Raw genomic sequence first — 26,593 nt, forward strand, 5'->3', positions numbered from 1 at the left:
TGTTAGTTTATAAGATATGAAATTTGGTACAGCTTACGACTTTGCCCTAGGTAGTGAGTTGACTTGTAGGTGAAAATTGCCTTTATTTATTTTTCAGGAGATTCGAGCACTGGCCATGTCTTCTGAGACTTTCAGTCCGTCCTTGTTTGTTTTACATCATGGTGTTGGAATCAAGGTGATGACCCGTTACATGACTGCTGTGAAGAAGCGCAGTGGAATTGCATCCAAGGTCAGTCTATCAAATTGGTGACAGTGACAGTGTTATAATAGCTATTGCTCAAAATGCACTCACTTGATAAGAAACTGTCAGAACTGAATTTAGGAAAGTAGATAGAGTAGATAATTTATTTGAAAGAAGGCAGAGAGGTCAGCCAGAGCTAACAGGCTTTAGCCTGCTACTCTGCACAGGGGCAGGGCGAACGGGGACATAAAAGGTGTGATGAGGGACGACGATGACAAGATGTACCTGTGTAGATTAAACTATGCAGCATATTAAACTCTTGTCAATTTAATGTGCTCAGCATTGTATTGTTTATGAGCTACAGTGATGCACGTGTGAACTAGAATGAAAACCTGTTTGTATGGTGGACAGAATTGATCAAGAGCCACCCATGTGGCCAGAAACGAATATTTATTTGAAAATTCTGAATGTTCAGTTATTCAAACAAACAGTAGCTGGGTAACCAGGCAAAGACTGTTCAGTTTGTGCTCTAAAGTTAAAATAATCATGCAGTACAGTCCACTTCTCAAGGGAGCACCTTTGCTGGCAATGAAACTGCATAACTGAAACACTTCACCCGCCGTGGTTGCTTAGTGGCTGTGGTGTTGGGCTGCTAAGCACGAGGTTGCGGGATTGAACCCCAGCCATGGCGGTTGCATTTTGCCTTATTAGATTTTGGTGCACGTTAAAGAACACCAGGCTGTCCAAATTTCCGGAGTCCCCCACAGCGGCCTGCCTCATAATCAGATCATGGTTTTGGCACGTAAAACCCCATAATTGATCTGGAACACTTCTGCGGTATGAAGAGGGGAAAAATATGACTGATAAAATGCATTGGGCTGATGTGTGTGCATCAAATAGTAGTCCTCATGCCTTCGCGCCATAATTAAGTTGCAAATGGCATTGAAATACTAAGTGGATGTTCTCTTTAGCATTACATCATACTTTACATCCTGCTATATTTTCTCTTGCACAAAAGTCAGCCATGTGGCCACAGGGGTAGAATTTTTTTGCCGCAGGTGAGCACACTGTATGACAAGTACCTTGAGTACTGTCTCCAGCCTGAGTTGTGGAGTCGCTACACAGCGCGGGAATGGTGGCAGAGGCTCAACGCTGAAAACTGTTTGGGACCTTCTCTGGTAAGGCTTCTTCAAAGTAGTACTAGTGGTAATAAACATGTTATAACCGATCTTGCAAACTTGCAGCCTCATTTGCATCCCTGCCAGCACTTACAGTTTTATCGTAAAACACTAGATTATTACAGCTTGTTTAGATTGTTGTAAATATTGACAACAATAATTTTACTATTTTTCATTTTGTGTTTAGGGAGCAGTGAATTCAGAAGAGTACAGATACAGTCGTATTTTACGTATCCCGATTTTTCAGTCCAGCAGCTACACCAGCTTATAGAACCAGTACATAACTGTGGCCAAAATATTGGCCACAGTTATGGGAACATTTCACAGTGGAATTTCATTGACGTTTCTGTTTGCCTGTGGTCCAGAATGTTCTCGTCACGGCTGTATGGAGGAGACTGCCTCTTTACAGCAACCCTACAAAACAAAACCTGCGAATCTTTAAGGGGAGACCTGGGTCATGAGAAAAATTTTTGTTGCTGTTGCTGCCAGAAAAATGAAATTTACTGGTACAGTTTAAACCTCGATGTATTGAAGTCGGTAAAATCGGCAATTTGCTTCGTTATAATGAAATTCCACTGTATTGAAATTTAACCGGTTATGCAAATAAGTACACTCTCCAATGAATTTTTCTAGCATGCAATGGGCTGAAATGGTTTCTGAATTATTGGGCAATCGGAAAAGGCATATTTGAATGAGAAAAAGAAAAGAAAAAAACATTTTGTTGAATTTGAGAGTCGGTGACGAAAGATATGGTTTCATGCCATGTCGACAACATTTTCATATCGGCAGTATGAAGCGAATTCAGCCATGCTTTTGTGTCCACTCCATCCTTGTGCGTAATAGTGTCACCTGCAGTGGGATGCTGCTATCGTGGGAGCGAGTGCTTTGTGTACCTCTTGCTTCAATTGCATCTTCGAAACACAAGATTACGCATCCTCCAGTGCTAAATGTGTGGGATGACAGTGCATGATGCCTCGCCACCTGAGCTTACTCAGGCTTTGCACATGAGGCAGATTACCTCTAAAACAGGGCATGCGGGCTGCGTATGTGCTCAGCCATGTTGCTGACAGCCATGTAATTGAGAGTTCGACAGAAGCTCGTCTGGTTGGGATGAAACCAGACGGCGATGGTTTCGTTTGACGTTATGTCTCTGTTTACTTCCATTTCCACCAACATGGCCGTGGAAGCGTTTTCTGCTGCTCTCGATGCCGATTTGGCTGTACTGGAAAGGTTGCCAATTGATGTCCTTGACTTGAAGAGGCTGCTTAATTTTCACCCGGGCAACACCTACTTAATAACACCTACCTAATAAGGCCATCTCCAAGCAAGTCCATGGCACACAAAAAGGTTCCTCCATCTCAATGATCGCTATGAACCTGGGAAGGGAGTGGCTGGGAAGTCATGGGCTCGCTTCATTCAGCCCAACACCAAGAATTTTTCTGCACTACGTTGGCTATTGTTTTTGAGTGATCAAGCGCACTGTGCCTTGGAAGTGCATCTAAACAATCGAGCAGATTCCATTCAGTTCATGGTAGAGATGGAGGCGAATTATAAATTGTCTTTTTTGGATGCATTGATAAAAAGGAGCAGTGGTGTGCTTTCTTTCAACGGTTACACAAAGAGTACACACACTTGCCGGTACCTGAACTTCATGTCTGTTCATCCTGACGCTCCCAAGAGGTCAGTAGTTTCCCCCCTGTTGGGCCGTGCAAGCCGCATTTGCACGAAGCCTGAAGACCTGAATTTCAATGTGCAGACAATCCAGAAGGATCATTCAACAAGCAGTTACCCCTCCTATCATGAATGCTGTGATACACTGTTTGTCCAACCCTTTCCAGCTTGCCAATGCCCATTGGAATAAATGCGCCGCCATTCCTTACGTGCACTGGATAAGTGAGACCTTACATGCGTGCTGCTTAAATATGATGTTGAGGTAGCCCGCGTTCCTGTGCGCAAACTGTGGCATGCACTTGTGAGTGGAAAGCACAAGCTGTTGAAAGAAGCCTTTCCTGGCATTGTTTACAAGATTCCCCTGTGCTGATAGCAATGGCTTCTATATCAGAAAGACAGGCAACATTACACAGCAGCTGTGCCAACATCAGAACGATGTGGATGAGAAAAGAGTGGTTTCAAATGTTTTGGCGGAGCATGCAGCAATGACTGAGCACAATATAGACCCGATGAACTCTGCTATAATTGATCAGGAAAGAAACTGGAAGTCACACCTGTACCTGGAGTCCCCCAAGATACAATAAACAGGACACACACTCAATTGAAACAAAGGAACGCTCCCCAGTCGCATGCTAGCACCTACTTAAACAGCCACTTATACTTCTTTGCCCCATTGTGAACAAGTCTTCCATATGGAAGCTGAAACGTCCTGCCTTTTAAAGTTGTATTTGGTTGGCATACGTCTTTCTTTTGTCATGTTGACAGCCACGTGCTGCCACGGCCGTGCTAGAAAAGCAGACGTGCATAAGCCTGCTCCCCCCCCACTCTTGTGCATGCTTGATGGCATTGAGATTGCTCCTCTCCACCTTTCCCCTTGCTCACGTGGGAAGACTGCACTCATCAAGCCACTATTCATGGCTCACTCTCACACACTTTCACTTGCACCTAATGTATAGTGTATTAGAATAATCTACCTAAAGTGTAGAATGCATGGAGCTCGATAGGATCCTAGTGCACTTGGACTTCATGTGGAACATGACGGTGCTCCGCTTTGGCGTCGCTATTGATTGTGCAGTACGCGATTTGAGAAGTGCATTTGGGCAAGCAGCCACATGCAACTCAGCCATGGAGGTGTCAACGGAAAGTGTGTAAGGAAGTGTCCACGGAAGTTTCCATTTATTGTTTCAGTATTCCTCTGCAGTGACAGTGAAATTTCATTATATTGAAATCATGTGTTAACACACTTTGTTATATTGAGGTTCAAAATACATAGTGTCCTATGGACAAGCAGTTATAAAGAGTGAAATACTTCATTATATCAAGAATTTAGTTATACTGAAGTTCATTGTATCGAGGTTTAACTGTAATAGGTAATTAATATGCTAGTTGCAAATATGCAGCTAGTTTTTTTCTGCAGAATGAAGAAAATATTTTACATAATCTTTATCTGTTGCAAATTATTGGGATGACTGGTGTAAAATGTTTTACACTAAGCAAGCTAAAAGTTATGTGAATATATTCCTGAATACTCAAGTACTGCGGTAAGCATTGTTTCATGTTTCTACCTTTATTCTATCCAAAATTACGAAAGTTCAGAGTTGTAACTTGACATATTATTGCTTTTTCTTTCCTCAAAATTTTTCAATGTTTCAGCATGCAGAAACAAGGTATTATAGACTTACTGTACTCCTTGGAAGGCCTGCTATCAGATTTATAAAATGTTATTAAGATCAGATGATTATAAGAGTAACTACGCCTCTCGGAAAATTGCTAAGGACCAAAAAGAGTTATTTTAGAAAAGTGGGAAAATATAACCACCATATGAGAAAAGCATCTTATTTGCCTGGATGCTTAAACTATGGCTGGAAAACAAGCATCTTTAGCAGGAAAGCAAGCCAAAGAAAGAGGCTCTTTCAAATGAGACCAGTATGGCCTGGCTCTGATAAGTGATTTTGGAATAGTGAATGGCAAAATGGGTCATTTTCAAAGATTTCATGGGCGAAACTAATAATTTGGTAGGATAAAAAGTCTTTTTTTCTTCTCAAGGACACTGTGTTCTAAGCTAGCTTTTTCAGTGGTTGCACTGCATTGTAGTTTGGAAAACCAACATTGATGAAAAATTGATTTTTTAGTGATATTTTTGTCTTCAAGACCCAGATTCCCCTTTAATAAACAGTCAACATTTTGAGCAATTACAAATTTTTTAATATTTTGCACCAAATATTAATATTTTTTGCTTACTGTAGTATACTGTAGAATACTATAGTGCTCCTTAAATTCTAGGATTGGCAGGCCTGTATTTATTGTGGATGACTGTTATCATATACAAATTTGTTTCTTTTTTCTTGAAGGATGCTGAAATAGCTCACTGGCCATTCCATGCTGTACTGGGGGTGAGTAGACAATGTGAAATTAAAGGATCACTAATGTAATCATAATGTTAGAGGAGCACTAATGCAAAAACGTTGGACTTCATTATTTTTTTCTTGTTTCGTTTTTTATTTTGGAAGTAGGAAAGTTATTGATGTTCTTACACAAGTCAAACAAAGAGATTTCGTTCTTGTTAACCTGTAGCCACAGAGGCTGGTATGGCTTCATGTTAAAATATATATATATATATATATATATATATATATATATTAGAGAGAGAGTGAGGGAGGAGGAGGAGGTATGTGGCAGAATGTGATATCACAACAAAAAGAAACACAAGCTAGAATTACGAGCACTTGTTCATGCAAAATCACAATAGAATTAAACAAGTGCTATAGTATTTGGAACGTTAAGTGGAAACTTTCAGCGCTCAAATGAAAATTTCCTTTAAGCTTTAGATTTACTAGGTAAACAATCTTGGAAAAGTGCACCAGTAAATTTCAGTGGTCATTTGCTAAAGTATATATCTCTCACAAAAGGCAAATCCAAATGCATATTGCATGCTGGCAGTGTAAATATTCTGTAGTGTAGCAGATTATTGCACGTAATTTTTAAAATAAAGTTTGTTCATCTTAATATCTGTTGATGTCACATATGTTCATATCCGATCTCACGTCTCTTGTTTTTTGACATTATGAGCTGGCACAAGAAGCCCACATAGTTTTCGAATGCAAAAATCAAGGTCTCCTTGCTGGCTCTGTTTTGAAATGCTTGAATATTGATCACACAGGTGAGCTTGAGGGACAAGAATAGCAATGAAGCTGAATCATTTATTTGCATATGTAATTATAAATGTTTTTAAAATATTTAGGCAAAGAAACTTCATGAAATGTTCAGTAACCTATCGGCAATACATACCATTTCAATCTGAAGTTTGTTAATGTGTTACTTGTGCAGAAAATGAATTTGGTGTACTTTGAGAGGACTTCTAGCCCATATCAGGCAAGAATGCTCGAAATGCCTGAAATGCCTGGCACTCAAAGAGTTGGGACAAGTTTGGTTCTATAATGTGGCATCTTTAATTTCATTGGTTCTAGGGCATGCGCATCATGTTATGCATGAGATGCTGTTACTTGGCATTTAGGATGTCATTGATGCCTTGAAATCATGAGCAAATGCCAACCGCAGTGAAATTTCCTTTTTGGCTAAATATGTTGTAAATGAGTATAGTATGTACCACTGGACCAATTTTCGCAAAGCCGCAGAGCTGGTGATTGTATAGCTGTTTTTGTCAGCAGCCTTTAAACAGCACTTAAGCAGATGATGCATGCACACGGTGGCGTCGCTGTGGCTGCCAGGTTCTTAGGCTGGCTCATGTTGCCATGCCTGGAGACCCACAGAGACAGAACATGTAGTAGCCTCAGCATCACAGCAGTGAGAGGGCTCATCGTGGCAACCCACAGCGATAGCAGTGTCTACGCTATGCAGCAGTGTGACCTCCGAGATTGCATGAGTGCGCTGTTGCAATCGTGTTGAGGTGCCATGAATTAGGTAATTCATCACTTCCATTGAGTGGTAATGGCGGTGTTTCTTTCTTTTACTTTTTTTCAGTTTTGGTATCAGAATCGACAATTTTTGTGAGCTTTTCATGATGCTTCTGCTTGTATTTCAAATGTAAAATTTTGCATAGAGGCTCCTCTATTTCTACATTACCTTTAATCAGGCTTTTTACACAGTGCAGAATTTTATTGCAGCTGCCCTTTAGTGCAGAAGTACATGTTGCTGGCCTATTCTGTTCATATTGCTCAGTAGACCATAAATATTTATGATCGCTTAGCACAAACAAGCATGGACAGAAGGGTGCTCCCCTTGTTCCCTTCCGTCCTTCCTTGTTTGTTCTAAGTGATCAAATATTTATGGTCTACTGTATCTTTTCGTGCTTTTGTAGCCTTGTTTCAGAGATTTTGTTTCTTTTAGATTGGACGCTTTCTATATGACATAATGTTTCATGAAGTCAAGATCGACATCAATGTCATGCGGCCTTCCTCAACAAAGTAAGCCCTCACATTTATTTTACATGGTTTATCGGAGGCTTTTATTGTAATTGTGTTTATGTTGTGTCTATGCTGTAATGATATCGGATCGCATTACCATAATTTTAATTGTAAGATGTTAATAAATGAAAATCTTTAACACAAAGTCACTTTTACCACATTTTATATTGTACAGAAGTATAATTTGTGGTATAATTTCTGTAGTGCTTATAATAACTTGGTTCTTCAAAGTTTGTTGCCTGAAGTAAGGCTCCTTGTGATGTTATTACGTGGAATGTGTCCTGTTATTTGTTTTTCATCCTGGCTGAGCACCTAATCATAATCTTCTAATCATAGGGCAATGGTGCCTGCATTCTACAACATCTACAGAACTGTCGGCGTGAGAACAAAAGAGGAGATAAAGGTTTGAACTTCTTTTCTTTTTTTAATGTGCTTGTGGCTGTTAACATACATTGAAGCCTACTTGAAGCAGGTGAATGTAAAAGCGGGTGGGGATTATTTTTCTGTGTTCACTCACTTTTAACGATGATAAGCAACAAGAAATTTGAGAATTGAAGCCAGGTGCCTTGTAGTAAATGCTTCACATGGTGGTACTGTAAGCCATGAAATTATGCATGCATTTGCATGGCATACACTTGTGAAGCACTTGAACACGTTTGGAGAAGTACAAAACAAAAGGTGAGAAACAAAATGCATGCTTAGGGTGATTGAGGCCCTGTTCAGTATTGTTTCTGGCTGTATTAAATGAGTCAGAAGTGCTTTGCCCATTATATTTTCCAGACAGTGAAATTTAATAATTAAGAGAAATGGATGCAATATTGCTGCAGCAGTCATTCATGATTCAGCTCATGAAGGTTAACAAGTCTTGTAATAATGAGGCCTAAGCCTACATACCATGTTATATATTAATTTGCATTTGAACACGAACATTGAATGTTTCTTAAAGGTTGTGTTACACTGCCTCAGCTTGTGTGTTGCAGAGTTCCATAAATTCTGTCAACTTTTCAACTTAAGTGCATTCAAAGTACACGTCAAACTGAAGAGGAACCTACAGCCTTGACAACAATACTCATTGACATAGCATGGGCAATGTTACTCCTGTTTTCACGCTTCCGTGCATTTGCAGCCTCACCCACTGCTCTCCAAAATGTACCGGGAAGCATCCCTCGAGGAGCTTGCTTTTGATGTTGGTCTGTTACCCATGGTGTGCCCGCCGTTGCCTTGGTCTGATGTCAACAGTGGAATCTTCTTGCTCACACAGAGTGAGTTTTTCCATCCCTTGGCCAACTTATTGATATTTCTACAGAAATTGTAGCACCAAACAACAGAACAAAGAAAGTTAATGCTCTAACCCACTGCCCTGTTCTGCAAATGTACTGGGATGGTCAATAAAACTTTTTATTCTATTAACGATTAATCATTCATCGTTTTATTCTTTAATCAATTAATCACTTTTGATGCATGGTCTTTTATCAATTAATTGATTAATTGAAATGTTTGCCGGGCACTTCTAAAAAGGTTGAAACACAGTTACCTAGGACTCTATTTTAATGTTTGAGAGGTGGGACCAAGTTTGAAACACAAGTGTGTAAATGTTTGATAAAGGATAATCTTTAGCTTGTTAAAGACTGAATATAGTTGGCACTAGTGGCTTTTGAATATGTAAACAATGTACGTTATACAATAGCACTTAGTGAAGAATTAAATAGGATACATGGCACTATCAATTCCTGTACAGTACAGTTAAACAAATGAAAAAAAATGACAAAAGTGAAAGGTGACGTGAAGTCCAACTGGAATGTGCAAGAAATCACAATATGCACAGAGGAACTGGTTTAGGATTTCGAACCACGTGCGCTTTTCTACAGAGTGAAAAAATGTGAATTGGCTGTGATGTTGGGGTGACACCAACACCTTTGAATGACCACACAGCTAGAGTGCAAGAACAGATGCTTGGACACTATAGATTTACTGGAATTGACGTGAACTTCATCACTGTGTCAAATACATATGCCAAACTGGTGCGCCTGCTGTGCCATGTCTTTTGGTGGACTGGGAGTAGCACGGCGAGCGACGACTGGGTTGCTATAGTGTGCCTTGAATTGCAGCGGTATTTCAAGCCTCCGACTTTGTGTGACCTAGTGGTATGTGTGGTGTAGGGGAAGAGAGTGGAAGTGCTCGGCTCGGCATCAGTCTGGACTTGGGGGAAAAAACAGGTGGCAGCCACTCTATTACAGCCACAGTCACTGCTCGTGCGCCGCCATTCGAGCACGATTTAAAATTTTTTTCACCACTCCTGTCAAACTCTTGGAAACGATTAACCGAACAGGTATAATCAATTAAGTCAGTGAAAGAAAAAGTGGAAATCAATGAAGAGTCATCTTTTTGTGGGATACATTTAATTGATTAATCGATCATTCGTCAATATTACCAACTCTAGAATGTATGTGCTTTATTGATACACTAAAGTTCTCTTTCTTTTTAATTTTTCTTTAGGCAGAAGAAATGTTACATGAACTCAACTGTAACAGGTGTTTTAGTTACTATGAATGAGTTTAATAGTACCAAAACCTCCTTCTGGAGTGTCTCTTATAGTCTATGTGTTGCCTTGGAATATTAAACTGCATCACTCAATTCCTCAGATACGCTTTGCTGTTGAAGAACACTTCTTGGTAATGAATTTGAAGCTGGCACAATCGGCTTTTCAGGGTTATGAAGTGCTCTTGGCAATAATAGACACCGTGCAGAGTAGTGTGAACATACAAAAAAACAGAGTTTTGCCATAAGGGCGAAGCAATGAATGCAATAGCAACATGTTCGACTATTACACAAAGTAGCTGTAGCTACTTTGCTGCTCTAGCTACTCTGCAACTACTACAAGTAGTTGTAGTTGTAGTGGCAGTGTGAATTGCAGTAAGCATAAGCTGACTAAGTAAACACGCGGGGTGGGGCATGTGAAGACACAGCTTCTCAGCCGGCATTCTGACAACACGCGGGAACATGTTTGCGCCATGTGAGGGACGGAGTGCTTTGCTATGGAAACCACACACCAACATGCACTATTTTAGCTACTGTATGTTGACTACTACATGTGGAAAATGATGTCACAAGCCGACCGTGTCTGCATGGTCTGCATAGTCTGTGTAGGATGTTTTGCAATGTGTAGTAGTAGTAGTAGTAGTGATTTTAAGATGAAAGGAAGAGAAAAGTGCAGTGCTGTAACTGTCTCTCAAGGGAGGGCACCTCAACAGCACTGCACGGGGAAAGGGGAGTGGGGAGAAAAAGATTAGAGAGAGAATGAAAGAGAGCGGGAAAAAAAAAACAAGAAGGTTAAAGAAGAAGCAAAGCGGGGCTTACAGCCGCGCTCTCAGCTGAGTCTCGTCACAACCAGCAAACTAACGCATCTAACCTGAGGTGTTAGAATACAGCCTCTACTGTGTCTATGATTGGATCATGAACTGGGGATCTTTCACCACCTAGCATTAAAATTCTGATGCAAAGAGAGATTGTTACTGTGAGTAATGTTCTTTAGAAAAAGTAATGAAATTGAAGGAATCACTATCTTTATGCGTAATTATTGAAGACAGTGAAAATTCGCACTGTGTTCATAGAACTCATTGTACTGGTTTGCACATAGGAAATACTTAAGGATGTTATATTCCATTTACTGAGGCGTGCGCCCATGGCATGATGGTTAGAGCATCGAGCTGTTGTGCTAGAGGTTGTCTGTTTGAATCCTGCTGTTGGACAATTTCATTTATATTTAATAATTAAAGGAAACATCTTTCTTAGCGACTTTACCACCACTTTTCTGTATCAGGTATGTTTCAAACCTCTTTCGTGGACCGATTCCAGAGATAGTGCACCCTGCTGCACCAGTAAAATTGCTTTCAGGTTTGAGCCTTGATATTGCTTGGCACCTTTAATATTTGATGGCCTGATGAGATTTCAGATAAAAGGCATGTGCTGTCAGTGTAATGTTTCCTGACGTGTTTGTGGGCTGCCTTTCTCAAAATTCTGAGGAATAATGTTGTAAAGGATGTGAGACCTCTTTGAGCAGCTTTAGTGATAAAATAGTGTTTGCAAATAACCCACATTTACAGCATGTCATATAGCATGGCATGGCGTATAGTATACATATACCTAATATACGTAGAGCCTCATGCTGACACCGATGCTGAAAATTCGCTTGGAGTGTCCATATAATTGCTATAGCAATAAAAGGGCATTTGTTGCTCCTTTTATACACGAAGGCCAGCTAGCTAGTTCCACATTGAAATATGCTTAGGAATCGAGAATATTCAATTCATTATGCAAGCTTATTGAGTGAATAGTATTCGTTTATGCCTGACACCTTTACCCAAGTTCGCAAATGCAGTCCTGTTAATGGAAGCACTTTGGAGGGATCACATAGCTGCAAACGTTCCAGAATTTTTCCTAAAATTTAATACTGCTATGATGAGAGTCAAAAGTATTCATGAGAATATTTCGTATATCTAATATTATGATGATGAGTCAAGTTTTACGAAAAATGTGTTCTTTTTGTGAAAAAGAAAAGTGTTGAAAGATGGGTGCTGCTAACTCTAAAAAAAAATGTGCATGCTAGAAAGAAATTTGCTCATGGCAGCGTAGCTGTGGCTGTACATGTCTATCAGCACGGCTGAGCGCATACACAGCCCGCATGCCCTGTAATCTGCCGTGTTTGCTAAGCGTGGTGGTGCATCATGTGCATTGCCTTCCCATGCGTTTGGTACTGGAGTAGCATGTAGTGTAGCACAGCGAAAGCAAGGACAGAAGAAGAAACGGAATGCAGACACAAATGATACCTTTCAAGAACAAAATTTTTACTTGGTATATCGATGCTTAACTGCATAAGAAACATATGAAATCAAACAAACAATGATGCCAAGAAAAGCATCTGAGAAATTAACTGCCTTTTTTTTGTATAAATGTAAAAATAGGTAATAGGAAAAGGGCAAATGAATATGGAAGTATGGGTGGGTTGTAGATTGGGTTTCAACTGGTAGCAAATAGTCTTTTCTTACACTTTAATTTACCTTGTCCTTATTATTTCTGTTCTTAAATTAAAGAACACAGCTAATTCTTCCCATGCTTGCCTTAGCGTCTTTATATGTTTAACTTTGTGTGGTAGCTTACGGTATTGTCTTGAGTAGGCACGACTGTTTGTGATGTCTTTCAGCAACCCTGGTGAGACTGCCTGAAGCAGCCCAGCAACAGAAACTGGTGCTTGAGGAGACTCCCGTACAACAGTTGTATCCAAGCTTTGATGCCCTCAACATCCTTGGTCTCTGTCCTTGGAGGATTAACAAACCTGTGAGTAATTACAGCACATTCTCATTCAAATGAAGTCACATTTGACACAAAAATACCTATATTATATCCTACATTTGTTGCAAGCTAGTATCACCAGGATAAAGGAATTGTGCAGGTCCCACACACTGTGGGAATATGTTATGCAGAGAATTTTGCAGGTACCTGGCTATCCAGCACTGTTTGGTGTTTTGCTAAGCGATACCATGTGAACAACATGTTGAGTAGTTGTGTGTGTGGATTGCAAGTGTATGTGTGCGTGATGAAAACAGCATGACAATGACGATATTGAAAACAATCATATGGCAGCAATGGCATGATTCCTGCGCCAGTCGTTCGATGCAAGCATATGACATGGAGATTGTTGGGTTCTACATAGGTAGTGGATGTGCGTAGTAGTGGATGTGCAATCCGTGTTTCGCACAATCCGTGCGAAACACTGATTGTGACGTCATCAGCAACTATGTGTTACACATTCAGACATACCTATGGCTATGTCATGTGGTGTATGTTAAAACGACGACAGTAGTATTTGTACTTTGCCAAAGAAGTGTTAAAGGGGCTGACAACCAATTTTCATTGTACCCACTTTTTTGTGCAATGGAAAGCTTACCGGCCAGTGCGTGTAATCATGAAGTAGTAATGCAGAAAATGCTGTGGAACATTTTTTTATGAGAATTTTTCTATCTGCAGTGAGGATGAATTCGTTCACTGGAAGCATGCTGAAAACTGTGATAAGTGAACGCGATAGAGATTACAGGTCGGCACTAGTGGGAGGCAGACGACAAATGCGGCCATAGGTGTGAGAAAGTATTTTGTTTATCAAGTCGATGTTCCTGTGATTCTTATTTTCCAAAGTGTTAAAGTATTTCTGCGATAATAGTTACGTGTTTTGCCATTTACTGTCCAACTGCTTTGGTATTTGACTAGTCAAAATGAAACCAAGTGCATCGAAAACAAAACAACGCTTTTACATGTGATACGTGGTTTGTGTTGCTGTAGCCAAGCGTGCGCTTCTGATTTGTGATGTCGTCTCTCGAAGACCTGAGCGAGCTGGAACAAAGGATTTTAGCTTGGATGCATGCTCAGAATTTTGATCCTTACGAAGTAGCGCCCAAACGTCATGCTTCGATGGATGAAATCGGCAGCGGAAGCGACGAATCCAACTTGCATGATAGACCACTGTCCCTGCCACAAGCAGCGCGCCTGGTGAATGGCAATTGGTAAATGCTCACTCACATTAGGCTGATGCGACAGTGATTTCGGTCTGCTGACTGTTGGCGACAGTGTTTTTTCCTTTGTGTTGGCGCCTCTGTCACACTGTACCGACGCCAACAATCTGCCGACGGTCGGCATAGAGCTTGTCGTGAGTACATTGTGACAGGTGCGCTGACCGAAGGTAAAAAATGCACCCATTTACGGCACAACTCCTCAATGGCATCTTGTATCACAGGGAGATCATAAAACTCTGGGTACTTGCAAACTCGGGCTATACTTGCGCGCCTACAAGTGCCATGTGCACCGCCATGCATGTGGGACGACGCGAGTGCTGCTCGTTAGCGTGGACTTTCCTTACTTCATAATACGCATAGAATAAAGCATAAGTGCTTAATAATATTCTAACTGCAATTTTAAGAAATATTTATACTGTACTTAACGACAGTTGACTTACGTACAGTAATCTCTTGACTGCATTTCGAAGTACTAAGATTTCACCACCAAGCTTTGCCACTTACTGGTTCTTCTGACTTTCTTTGCCAATTTAAAATTATATTTCCTACTTAAATTCCAAACGGCATGCTGGATTATCACTATAAATTATGATCATTTCATTTCCATCAACGTCTCACAACACTTTCTGGCCAGTTGTCAGTCGCTTTAAGACATGATTCAAGTGGGCAACCAAGAAGTCGGTACAATGTAGTACAGTTTCTATGTAGCATAAGCCGCCATGAGGGAAGTAGTTGGAAAAAAGTAGTGGGCTGGTTCCGGAGATTATGCAGTCTAACGCAGCGCCTCACAGCATAAGCTGTCACAAGGAAAGAAGACGAGAAAGTAGCACGAGAAGCATGCGCTGAGTGTTTCATAAAGCTGACTAGTTTTGGAGCGAGAGAAGTATGCATGCGATTGTGGTGTAATGGTTATAGCACCAGGCTGCTATGCTTGGTGGCAGAGGTTCGATTCCAGCAACGGTGACACATTATTTTATTTTTATTAAAGAGAGATGAGATAAGAATCTGCTTAGCTGCCTACCTACCTACCTACTAATTGTAAAGTGCCAAGAATGTGGCAAAAGGTGCGTCAGAGTGGAGGAAAAAGAAAAAAAAAGAACCTTCGCAGACATATGCAAATCGAAGCAACTCATACATCAAAAACAATGTTAGGATCACTTGCCTCAAATCGCCATTTGTCACACCACGATGGAGGAAAATCTGTCTCTAACTCTAGTCATTACACTTCCACCATTCCTCAACCACGCTACCACACTATCTATCTACCATATTTACCCGATTCTGATGCATCCCTGAATCTAATGCACATCCTGTTTTCTAGTGCTTAAAGTAAGAAAAGAAGTGCACCGGAATGTAACATGCCATCAAGCCAAAAAGAAAAATGTATCATTTTCCCCATGTTTACGAAGAGATAAAAATGAGCCATGCAGAATTTACCGCCACAGACTGGAATTTTTTTTAAAGAGCTTTCATAATGAAAGTAGCATGTCGTTGTCATCACCATTTATTCTTCGTTGGTCGCAGATACCAAGCACACAGAGGCGGTATACACAAGTGATCACCTTTAGGATTGGGATATACTGCTATCACTTTTGTGAGACTTTGTATTGTGCTTGTTGAAGCATGTATCCAACAGCGTTCCTGGCACTCGGTGCAAATAGCGAGCTTGGTACAGTTCCAGAAACACTGGGACCAATTATGTAGACATGTCCTGTGCCGAGTCGCATGAACTTTCATGTAGGTGATTGTACATATGAAAGTTATCGGCCCAAAATACCGCTCAACATCGTAGCTGAGCACAACATGAAGTAGCAGCGACCTTCATAAAGTCCTGCTCTGTCGCCATTTTGTGATGGCGATGACGCTCCTTCTGACGGCTCTGACGGTAGGCTGTTGCTAGCGCCGCAAATGCGGTTTTGGTTTTGTATTCGATTGTAATGTGCAGGCAATTTTCTAACCCATTTTCCCTGACAAAAGGTCCGTGTTAGGTTTGGATAAATATGGTACACACACAGTAGAACACATGTGACACTTCTGACTGCGGTTGCACTCACCACTTTCCTTTCCATCAACCCTTGCACCTGCCTCACAGTCCAGCGCACTATCGCAACAGTAAAATTGTGTAAGGGAGAATATGCTTTAGAATAATAAACTGCTGGACTAGTTGCGAAATTTAAGGCAACAGATGGTGCACCATAATAGTGTTCGCGGTGAAATTATATTCACATGAATCTCAGTTGCAAGTGGGTCTTTCGTTTCAACCTGTCCAACTGCCTTTCTGTACAATTTTAGCACTTTCTTTTAACCAGAACTGTATAAGGCAGCCTATTGAGCTTATTATTATTTACTTTATTACGTATTAAAACTGTATAAGGGAGCTTAATTTAATCCAGCAGTTTGTTATAGTATCCGTGTCTCACTGAGGTTCAGCTCTATTACTGGTTTAGAATTGAAACTAGTTACAATTACACATAGTGACTCAGTGTATATGTACCTCTCCCAGTGGTCTCAAATGAGTGTTAAGCACCCGACAGCTGTTAAGGTTGAATGTGTTGCTGCAAAAGTTATATTTCACTGCGAGTTTTTGCATCATTGTGCACAAGCTATCCTGTTGACTGCAATGCGCTTTCTTGCCTATTAGCCTGTACTTGCGGTCTGAATTGCAAAGAATAACCATTTGGTGCAGATGCTTGATCTGGTGATTGAAGTGTTTCTCAACAAAGGCAGTGCTGAGTTGGACATCCCCATTCCCCCATCAGAGCACCCAGCCCCACCCAAGTTCGAACCGTAAGTAGAGGAGGATGAGGATGGTCCCTGTATTGTTATATCATTGGATTTTATTATTAGAGCAAAAGCTCTACTACACCATATCTCCGAAGGTCATTAATCGCGTCGCAATGACGTTGATCCGCCTGAGTGCAAGTGCAAATGCGGCAGGTGTGACATCACGCCAAATGATCCGCTGCGTAGAGGAGTTGCAGCTGCGCTTGCTTGGAGCCTCGTTACTGCGGTACCATGTGACTAAGTGAAGGTTCAAGGGTTAAATATAGTTTGATGTAGCGTGAGTGCTCATACATGTTACATCACGTTGGCGAGAACAACAGCGTATATAGGTAGTTCGACCAATGGTTTGATGCACTGGGGCAGCCAATGTAATTGCACGCAGCCAATGCACTCCAACGCGCCCTGCATCGAACAACACTTGCCCACGTGCTGATAACGTCGGACTATAAATGCGCCTTTAACGGCTGCTTCGCCGGTGCTTGGCCACTCAGTCTCGCCATGGATGGCATGCCGGCTGGGCCTTCTGTGTGTGCGCTTCAGCGCAAGCAACAGGCTGAATCCAGTCATCCGGTAGATATAGCTAGACGGCAGGGTGCGAAATCTCAAGCGACGGCGAAGCTGCTGGCTGAAACACTGGAGCAAAGGGAGGCCAGATTAGCCCGTTATAGAGAAGCTTCCCAAGTGTCGAAATGTTCGAAGATCGAAGCTACTGCAACCACCAGTGTTGTTCAGTAACTCAAACAACAAGGAGGAGACAAAGCGATGGATGCAAGCAACGGCACCCAGAACGAATGTCTGATAAACCACACGGCTGGCTGCAGGCTTGACTGCAGCAGCCAGGTTTCACCGCGACTTCACGGATAGCCCGTTTGGCAGTGTGTGTAACGTATGCTAAAGACTGTGGCTTAACTTTAATGAAACGCTGTCTGCATAATCTTTGCAAAACCAAGACAAACAGACCTTTCGGTGATCATAACTAGGTTTACAAGAGCTAAACTTCAGCCAATTTCTTTTCTAATATTATTCAGAACAATAGCAAACTTATTAATAATGAACAGCAGTAGTAGCAGCCAAAGTTTGCTGCAAACATGGAGGAAGGGAAAAGAAACCCTGAGGAGAGTCCTCAGCAATCCCAGATGCATTGTGAAAGGTTTGGTGGAATTCACGTGACATTTTAGCCTGTTCTCTCTTATTGGGCAAATAATAACGGTTGCTGATGAAGCTGAGTAAAGTAAAGGTTTGAGCTGTTAGCGTATTTTATGTTTATCCATTTTGTGTTTATCTGGTGTCAGAAAGCATGACTAAGTACCATTTAGAACAAGAACGCTTGTGCTTTGGGTTGTGTTCTTAGTCCTTCTTCTGCTTTCTTGGAGCTAGTTGCCAGCCGATTTTTTGGATTCACAGGGTGTGTAAAAAACGTTTTGCATAATCGGGCAGTCTGACGCAATTAACTTCAGTGGTGAAATCAGTTTTGCTCTTTATTACAACACCAACGGTATAAAAACATACTTTCTTTGGGTTGTGCCTCATTGAAATAATATCTACTTGAAATATCACAGTAGTCTTTCTCACTGGGGTGTTTCATGTTCAGCTCGTCGGGAAGCGCAATATGTGCATGCGGCCTTGTCTGTGCGGTGAAGTCAGGTTAGTCTGTTGTAGAAGTTTAATTGGGAGCTTTGAAAGTGTGGTCCAGTACTAAGTCTGGAAATTAAATTGGTAAGTGTTTGTGCTAGTTGCCAGCAGATCACCTGCAGACTGGATCACTGCTTCTATGGCTGCTAGTTTAGGCCGCATGTGTTATTTTAACCAGATCATCAAAAGGTCTACCGGGGGGAAATTGCTAATGGTGAGCTTCCCTCAACGGCTTTGCACCTATCAGCTGGCAGAAAATTTTAATCGCACGAATTCCCTGCACCGCTAGGCCTAACCAGTGTTGTTTCATCAGAATTTGGTGTTCATAGATCTGGTTTTGTGTGGAGTTAATGGAAATCTCTTAGTAGTGGTCACAGAAAATCTGAAACCCATGAAATTTTTCCTCTCGAATAAAATGGGGGATGGGCAACAACCAAAGTGGCAACAACATTGTCCACAGCTGCAATGCTTGCAATGTCACACACATGGATCACTTCTGAAAAAATTGAGCTGCATATCCCACAGCATCCAAAATTATGGTAACCAACTGTGTGCCAGTTTCGATGCTGGTCAGTAAGTACAGGTGTATATGAAAATTAGTTTGGACAGCCATGTTTTATGCCAGACCACGGTCAAGACAAGCCACACATTTTCTATCCCAGTATTCTCATGGATTTGTAGTGCCCTTAAAGAAATATACAGAGACTTTTATGTGATATTTCCCTCCCTGGCCATTGAACAAAACTCTATAGCTGCAATGGTAGCAAACCAGAATCTTATCCATTTTAACTCCCTGCCTTTCCCATCCCGTTCATCTGTCTCTCTCTCTCTCTATAGCTGCAAGGCTGCCGAAGGCTGAGAATAGCCACAAACTCTATGCTTCCAAGAAAAGCTTAGCAAACCTCTTATATAAACCTGCACAAATGCTTAATTAAGGGTGTAAATTCAACTGGTTGCTTTTGTGGCAGTGCACTTTGCTTTAGGCGGGTTAAAATTGAGCACTTGGAACGAAATTGCTTGGTCTATAAAACGCACTTGGAGGCACTCTCACATTCAAGCTAGGAGTGTGACTGAGATGCGACAGAATTCTGGTCACATGCCTCTTATTTCTTTTGAGGCAGCTGAATGTTCAGCTCAGGCAGGCTCCCGTTTCGAGAAAGCTCTGCATCTCTGCAAACTGAGCCGAACTGCTGTAGAAATCAGTTGAATGTAGCTTGACATTTACGTACTTGTTCCTGTCTTTCTAGTGGCATGAGCAAAGCAGACAAGGTCAAGGTTACTCGAGAGCGCATGCTGAACAAGCGAAGACGCGCCGAAATGTACAGTCTGTGGTGTGATGCCCTCTACAAGCTTTCCATTGCCAATCATGTAAGTTGGCTAAGCTGTTTAACCCTTTCAAGGTCAATGATGTAAACATACGGCGCCGCGAACAAGTCCAAGATGGTCAGTGCCGTATATTTACGACTCCGTCTGTATGTTTAAAAAGCGCGCCAATTTCCAAATTTTTTCTTTCCTGGCATGTGCTGCCACTATGTGGGTATAAAGGTCATTTGTTTCTCGCACCTCCCTCTCTCAGTTTTCGTTGCATGGTTTGGTTTAGAGATAGTTTGTTTGCTCCGGCGCATCGGGGCCCACGCAGGTGGGTGTCAGTTAGTTTCAGTTTTGTTCTGCGGGCGGTTTCGGCTTCTTGTGCTCGTAAAACTGATGGCTATCTCGTCACTAATCGCTCAAGTGGTGACCGCCTGTTACTCGCTCGTTGATTGTTCATGGGATACACATGCGAAGGATGCCACCGTGCATGCGTTTCCTTTTCTTTTTTTGGAGACTCGAAAACTAATTGCCTCTGGTTGGCGATAAGATGAAGATTAGCGGAAGTTTGTTACATGTTTTGCTTTTTTGACGCGCACACAACCGCGCAGTTTTCTTGAGTGTGCTCACGTATGCAGTTCGATTACACTATGGACGTAAACATTAGTGTAATAGCAGGAACATTTGAGACTTGCAAAATATTCTTGTTTGTGCATTGTTGAAGCCTGGAACTATGTGTATAACAATGCATCAAACTTTAAATTCTTATGAGTTTATTTCATTTTCTATTGTTGTTATTCATGAATAAATGGTACATATATAACCTAGAAAGATTACGGTCAGCCTAGAAAGATTATGGTAGCTTTTTTTTAAATAGGTCCCTTTGATAAATTTAGATCTGCAATAAAAAAAAGAATCGACCCTGGAAGGGTTAAGTTTGTTGTTCCCAGCATTACTTACGAAGGGACACTAAAGACATTGAATCAATCTAGAAAGTTGTAAATTGCCATTCTGTAACTCTTGCAACATTTATTTTATGCCGAGAGATGATTTTGTTGCGTAGAAAACTGCAGCTGAAGGGTGCTGTACAATTTCTCTACAAATAAAATTGCTCTCAGTGAACAAGGTCACTTACATACGTACCATAAATTGGGCTGCTGATTTCGGAGATCATAGTATACCAGGGCACTGTCATCATATTTGAGGTAGAGGCCCGCACAGAGAGGACACCACACTCCTGCCAGTAGCGCTGACAAAGCGGAATGATGCAGCTAATGTTTGTTTTATCAGCAGGACGTTTAAGTGACGTTTATTGTGTGTGTTCTTCTTAGGCTCGTGCAAATGTGCAACTCTCCTTTTCCTTTAGAGTCAGGCAGAAAATGCAAGCCACATAAAAGTGCAACCATACTCAGCTATAATTCAGTTTTCCAGAGCACCACAGTTCTTTTCTCCCTTTGACTGTTATCGGCAATCAACAGTGGTCTACTACTTATAATTAAAGCTTGCAGGCTTCAGCAACCTGTAAAACTGGGATGCATTTGTCACGACCGTGCACAAGACTATGCATATATATGTGGTGAAATTAGAAAGGTGCTTTTTTTTTTCTAGGTAGGGGGACCTCTGATTTTTCTGGGTAACTTGTTAGTGGAGTGCAAGTAAATAAGTTGAGCATAGTCATGAACGGGAAGAACTCTACATGGCCAGATAAATGTGAACTTTTGCACTGCATTACATTGTATTATGAGCAGAAAACAGCGTTAAACAACAGGATGACGAGAGGGGCACAGACCACATCGCTGACTAACAACACTGTCTTATTCTTTCAGTCAGCGTGTACATATACTCTACCACTATTGTGAAGCACAAGAAAGCAACAGAAATTCAGCATGCGCAGGGGCAATAAATTGTGACCAATAAGATAGGAAGGTTATCTCCTTCGGAAAGTGTGAAATGAAGGGGAGGCTTATACATGCTTTGCCGCTATTATGGATGTGAAAGGCTTCAGAGATAAGACATGTGCGGTCATCGTGCTATTTTGACAAGAAGATCGCATCTTTAAAAGGTGGCTTGCAGCCACATTCATTGTAATGCAGTCACAACTGACCAGCCCAAATGCATACTCTTCTGCAGTACATTGTCCTATTATATTTATATTACCTTCAAGACCCTTTTCTTTTTGCTCCACCCACAGTTCAGGGACAGGGTGCTCTGGTTTCCACACAACATGGACTTCAGAGGAAGAGTCTACCCATGTCCACCTCATTTTAATCATCTTGGTGAGTTTGAAAGTTTCTGCTTGTACCACTGGCAAACCCACCTGCTGTGACGTTGCGCTGCTGTGTTCGAGGCTGTGGGTTCAGTTCCGGCTGTGGTGGCCACATATCTATGGGGACGAAATGCAAAAGTGATTCTGTACATAAATTTAGGTACACGTTAAAAAACCCTAGGTGGTTAAAGTATTGGGAAACCACCACTACGTTATACCTCATAATCAGATCGGAGTTTTGAAATGCAAAACCCCAGAATTTAATTTAATTTATGGAACAGAAAGCATTACACTAAAGTCAATATCTGATTTTTTGGACGCCCTAGGTGCCGCAAAAATGTCGGGAAATTGGGCAGTCTGAAAAAATGAAGGCATGCATTTTACTGCTCCCAAGGGCTCAAATCACCACACACACTTTAGAAATAGCTCTGAAGGTCTGCCAGCACACTTATTAGGTGAATGAGGGCTTGTTCTGTGACAGGAGACGGCGGGTGCTCGTATGTGCAATTTAAAGAATATACATACTCTGTCCCATGACAGTGGTCCCTTTTTTATTCTTGGTATGCTTCATCGCAATACATTGGGTACGCTTGACCGTGCAACACTGTTGTATTGCGGCGAAGCTGACTTTTGGAAACTGGCATTGTGCAACACTCGACCCTTGCTGTACTTTCCATGCTTCAAAGCTGTCTGCAAGGATGACAAAGAGGTAATTTGTGCCATTGCTGATAGCAACGGGTTCCTTCAATGTAAAACAGGGCACCGAACAACAGAAAGCTTAGCTAGCGAACGTCGAAGCAGCTAGGCCTAACGTTGCCATGGATTGGCGTGCAGAAGTGCTGGTTCGACGTCCCAGGGGTGTTGGTTTCAAATAATGTCGTTTTGGACCTGTGCTCACGGGAAAAAGTTTGTAAAATTGGACAGTAATCTGTTTCAGCATCCCAAATTTCTGACAAACTTTTACATTGGCTCAAGTGGATATGTGGTGGTGGTGCAAAAACACCTGAATTATCGGACATGTCCGAAAAAATCGGATGTCTGCAAATATCGTTTATTGACTGTACTTCCTTAACTCCAGTGACAGTAGCTTAGTGCCTGCGACAATCTGCAATTGAGCGTGTGCTTGGGGGTTTGGTTCTTCGCTGTGGCATCACATTCTGAGAGGGGTTACATGCGTCAATTAGTGGCATCTTGCCATTCATGTGGAGACGTGAGTTGCTGGGCTCAGCTGTGGCCCCAAGAATACCACTTAAAATTATACAGTGGAGATAATTTAATATCTCTTCTGCTAAAGTCAGGCCAGCTCTCGCCAGCTCTAGCTAGCAGGGCACTTGCACATCGCAGCTTTGATCCCATAATATTATACAGGCAGTAGTCCTCTGCAGCAGCTGTTATAGTCATGCAGTCATATAATCATACAGCAACAGTCATAATCAATGTTGTTGATGACTTAGTACTTAACATGTGTTCAGCTCGTTGAGTGTGGCACAAAGCAGTCCAGTTGTCACATAGTAATCCTTTCACTGGAACTAGTAGCATGGTTCTGGGACCGTAGAACTAGGTAAAAACAGTCAAAATGTTCTAGTTCTTTAACTGTAGCCAATAACAACTTAAAGAGCGCAAAGGTGCTGCACACTGCTGCCCAAATCAAGAGAATTTGTATAGATGTGCCAGCCAATTACGTTTCACACATTTCCGTGGTGCCGCAGTGGCAACAAACTTGTTTCAGCGCTGTCGTCTCTCAGGAACTACCTATGTGTTGGGGCTGTGGAGGCATAAAGGGCAAGGGCAGTGCAGTTTCTATGAGCAGAGCTCATACCAAATTTTTCAGTAGTCAGCAAGTACAGGTGCATTTGTAATCTAGTTTTTACTTTAACCAAGAGTGCCACTGCCTTTGTTATGCCACTTGGAAATAGGAAGCAAGAAAGCATATTAATATGTATGTGCAATTCTGTTCTAGGCAGTGACGTTGTGCGAGGCATTCTACTGTTTGCCAGAGGTGAACCTCTTGGTGAAAAAGGCTTGGACTGGCTGAAAGTCCACCTGGTCAACTTGACTGGCCTCAAAAAAAGGTGCTCTCCCTCTTCCAACATTGCACTTGAGCAAGCTAAATTTATATTTGTGGAGCGAATGTGTAGCACAGGCTTGTCCGAGGAGTCTTTACAGCAAATTTCCAGTTGTGTACTCACTAATGTACAACTCATAATTTTCATCTTTGTTTCAACTGCATGCTAACAATGCTAAGAGGCATAGACTGCTGAGAGGCATAGTGTGATGGCATATGTAAAGTCACCGCTCCCCACTCAAGGGTGAGCGATTTCAATTGCACTAAAGGTATTCGGACCTTCAGACATGATTTCATCTTGAACTAAGTCTTTTCTCGGCACAAAACAAGCGCTGCAAGGTTTCTGGAATGAAAAAAAAAATTAACAGTCCACATTGAATATTTGCCTTTAACGTCCCCTCAACTGCCTGTGTGGCCTGGTCGCAGTATGTTGCAATATCTATATTATTGTTTGTAGTACCAGATGCCGTTAAACAAGGGAGCACAAATGCTCACTAGGAACTAAAGGACAGCTCTGAAAGCAACTGTCTTTTTGTGAGTTTGGGAGCGGGCATTTTTTACATCGTTTCACTGTCAGTACAGTGAATTTTACTAATTTAATTTTGTGAGTACAGAATTTTAAGGCTACAAGTAGTCTTCATAATGTGCGAGTGTTACATGACTTTTTCTCTGTGCTACAGGGATCCTGTGTCTGAGAGACTGAAGTTTGCTGATGAAGTAATGTCTGAAATTCTCGACTCAGCTGACAACCCCATGACGGTGAGAACCTCAGTAGATCAGTGCTACGTTGCTGTAGGTGTTTCTACTGGTGCCACTACCGCTTGCTACTTGACGTTTATTATGCGTTTTGCCATAGTCATATTAGTTATTGTTTAGAATCATGGGGCGTGGATTACATGACATACTTACAACCTTTACAAAAAATATACCAGTGATGCATTTAATGATATTTTCCAAACGCAACATGTTATCGGTTAAGGCACTATGTAATCATAAAATATCAATTCAGGGAATAATATTTTGTGCACTAACTTTCCTATTCCTCGAAACACCTTTTCTTTTCCAACTCGCAGCACTAGACAGGCTTTAAAAGGTAACCTCAACATGTGTTACGATGTATATGGCTAAAGGCTAATTTAATTCAGTAGCATAACTGCGAGTCGGCCTAGTTGGAACAAATTCATCTTGCAACTTTCTGTGCGCAAACAAACAGGGGCGAAGAATAGGAGCAACACAAGGATGAGCGCTCGTCCTTGTGTTGCTCCTATTCTTCGTCCCTGTTTGTTTGCGCACAAAAAGTTTTAAGTTGAATTCAGTGGCACAACAATCTGGAATATTTTACCCCTATAAGTTAAAACCGCACATAATTTCAAGCGGTGTAGCAAATTATTTTTTCCTGATAACCAGCATCTCTTACTTGCATTGTTTAATTAGGAGTACTTTCAGAATGTTTCTTGTCTGTTATAAATCATGACGTGTTCCGGAATACTCTGCTGTTAAAATCTGCACCTTACCTGTCTGTTATGTTTTGACACTGGACCGAAAACTAGCCTTCGCTGGCTATTGGTGCAGATATCTGTATACAGTCGATGACTAATAATTCGGACTCCACGGGAAATGTAAATAAGTCCGAATGATCGAATGTCCGAAAAAACGAATGTGTTCAAGAAAGATCACTTTATTTACGTTTTAAGGCCCCTGTGCAAGGATCAAGTGGTCTATGCGTTGCTTCGCGCACTTCTGCTTACGTGCAACCAAGTACGCCTGTATTTCTGTGAGTTTTGAATTTCGCTGTATGCCGATACAAAGATTGCAAAGGCTTGAGTCATGTCTGCATGTGGAGGACACCGGAGCACATGGCACATCATCATCCGAGTCATAGTCACTGTTTGACAGTGGAAGAACTTGCTCAATTATTTTGTCATCATTCAGTTGCACTGTCGACGTCTGCAATATCTTCAAATGTAACAGCGGCAGGAATCGGCTCACCGCAGCCTAACAGGTCATCAATGATATCCGCATTTGAGCTCGTTGTGGTAGGGGGTAGTTCAGCCTCTTCAGCTGCGGAGTCGGGCTCATTCGGACTGCGAGGGCACCGTTGGTGCCATTTGACGTGGCCTCAAGAAAGACTTCTTGGAGCCAGCAGAGCGCTGTCTAGAATGCAAACTAAACAAACAAGCTCAGCATGGCAAAATGCTGTTTGCAAGGCAAACTCAACAAACAGAATGGCGATAGTGGTCCATGCTCAGGGCTGCCGGAAGAAGAATGCGATGATCGTGATGTTCATGTGACCTCACAATTCAGGCAAAGCCTCCAAGATGGGCAGTTACAGTTAAATCTCAGAGAAATAAAGTGGCGATCAAGCCAAGGCCTCAGAGATTACTGTCCAGGGTGGAATCTCTGAGGCCATGCTTGATGTCTCGTCGAGGTTGCCAGAAAAGATAATGGCGGAAGAGCTGGCTTACGCTACAGCCATGGACGGAGCCCGGATAAACGAATGTAGAGCTAGCGGCTGTCCGAA

General features: G+C 41.7%; 1 protein-coding gene across 2 annotated transcripts in view; it reads left to right on the plus strand.

The window, feature by feature from the left end:
* Nucleotides 1-26,593, plus strand: part of PolrMT (mitochondrial RNA polymerase) — a 78,865-nt gene that overhangs the window by 25,975 nt on the left and 26,297 nt on the right. For both annotated transcript variants that reach the window (XM_065453974.2, XM_065453982.2), the window contains exons 12-23: nt 98-229; nt 1,240-1,359; nt 5,382-5,423; nt 7,378-7,454; nt 7,791-7,857; nt 8,581-8,716; nt 12,655-12,788; nt 16,704-16,804; nt 19,681-19,801; nt 21,933-22,017; nt 23,968-24,079; nt 24,753-24,831. In XM_065453974.2, coding sequence (XP_065310046.1) covers nt 98-229; nt 1,240-1,359; nt 5,382-5,423; nt 7,378-7,454; nt 7,791-7,857; nt 8,581-8,716; nt 12,655-12,788; nt 16,704-16,804; nt 19,681-19,801; nt 21,933-22,017; nt 23,968-24,079; nt 24,753-24,831 — 1,206 coding nt within the window. The remainder of the gene's footprint in view (nt 1-97; nt 230-1,239; nt 1,360-5,381; nt 5,424-7,377; nt 7,455-7,790; nt 7,858-8,580; nt 8,717-12,654; nt 12,789-16,703; nt 16,805-19,680; nt 19,802-21,932; nt 22,018-23,967; nt 24,080-24,752; nt 24,832-26,593) is intronic.

Source organism: Dermacentor albipictus, chromosome 2, assembly GCF_038994185.2.
Source record: "Dermacentor albipictus isolate Rhodes 1998 colony chromosome 2, USDA_Dalb.pri_finalv2, whole genome shotgun sequence".
NCBI lineage: Eukaryota > Metazoa > Arthropoda > Arachnida > Ixodida > Ixodidae > Dermacentor > Dermacentor albipictus.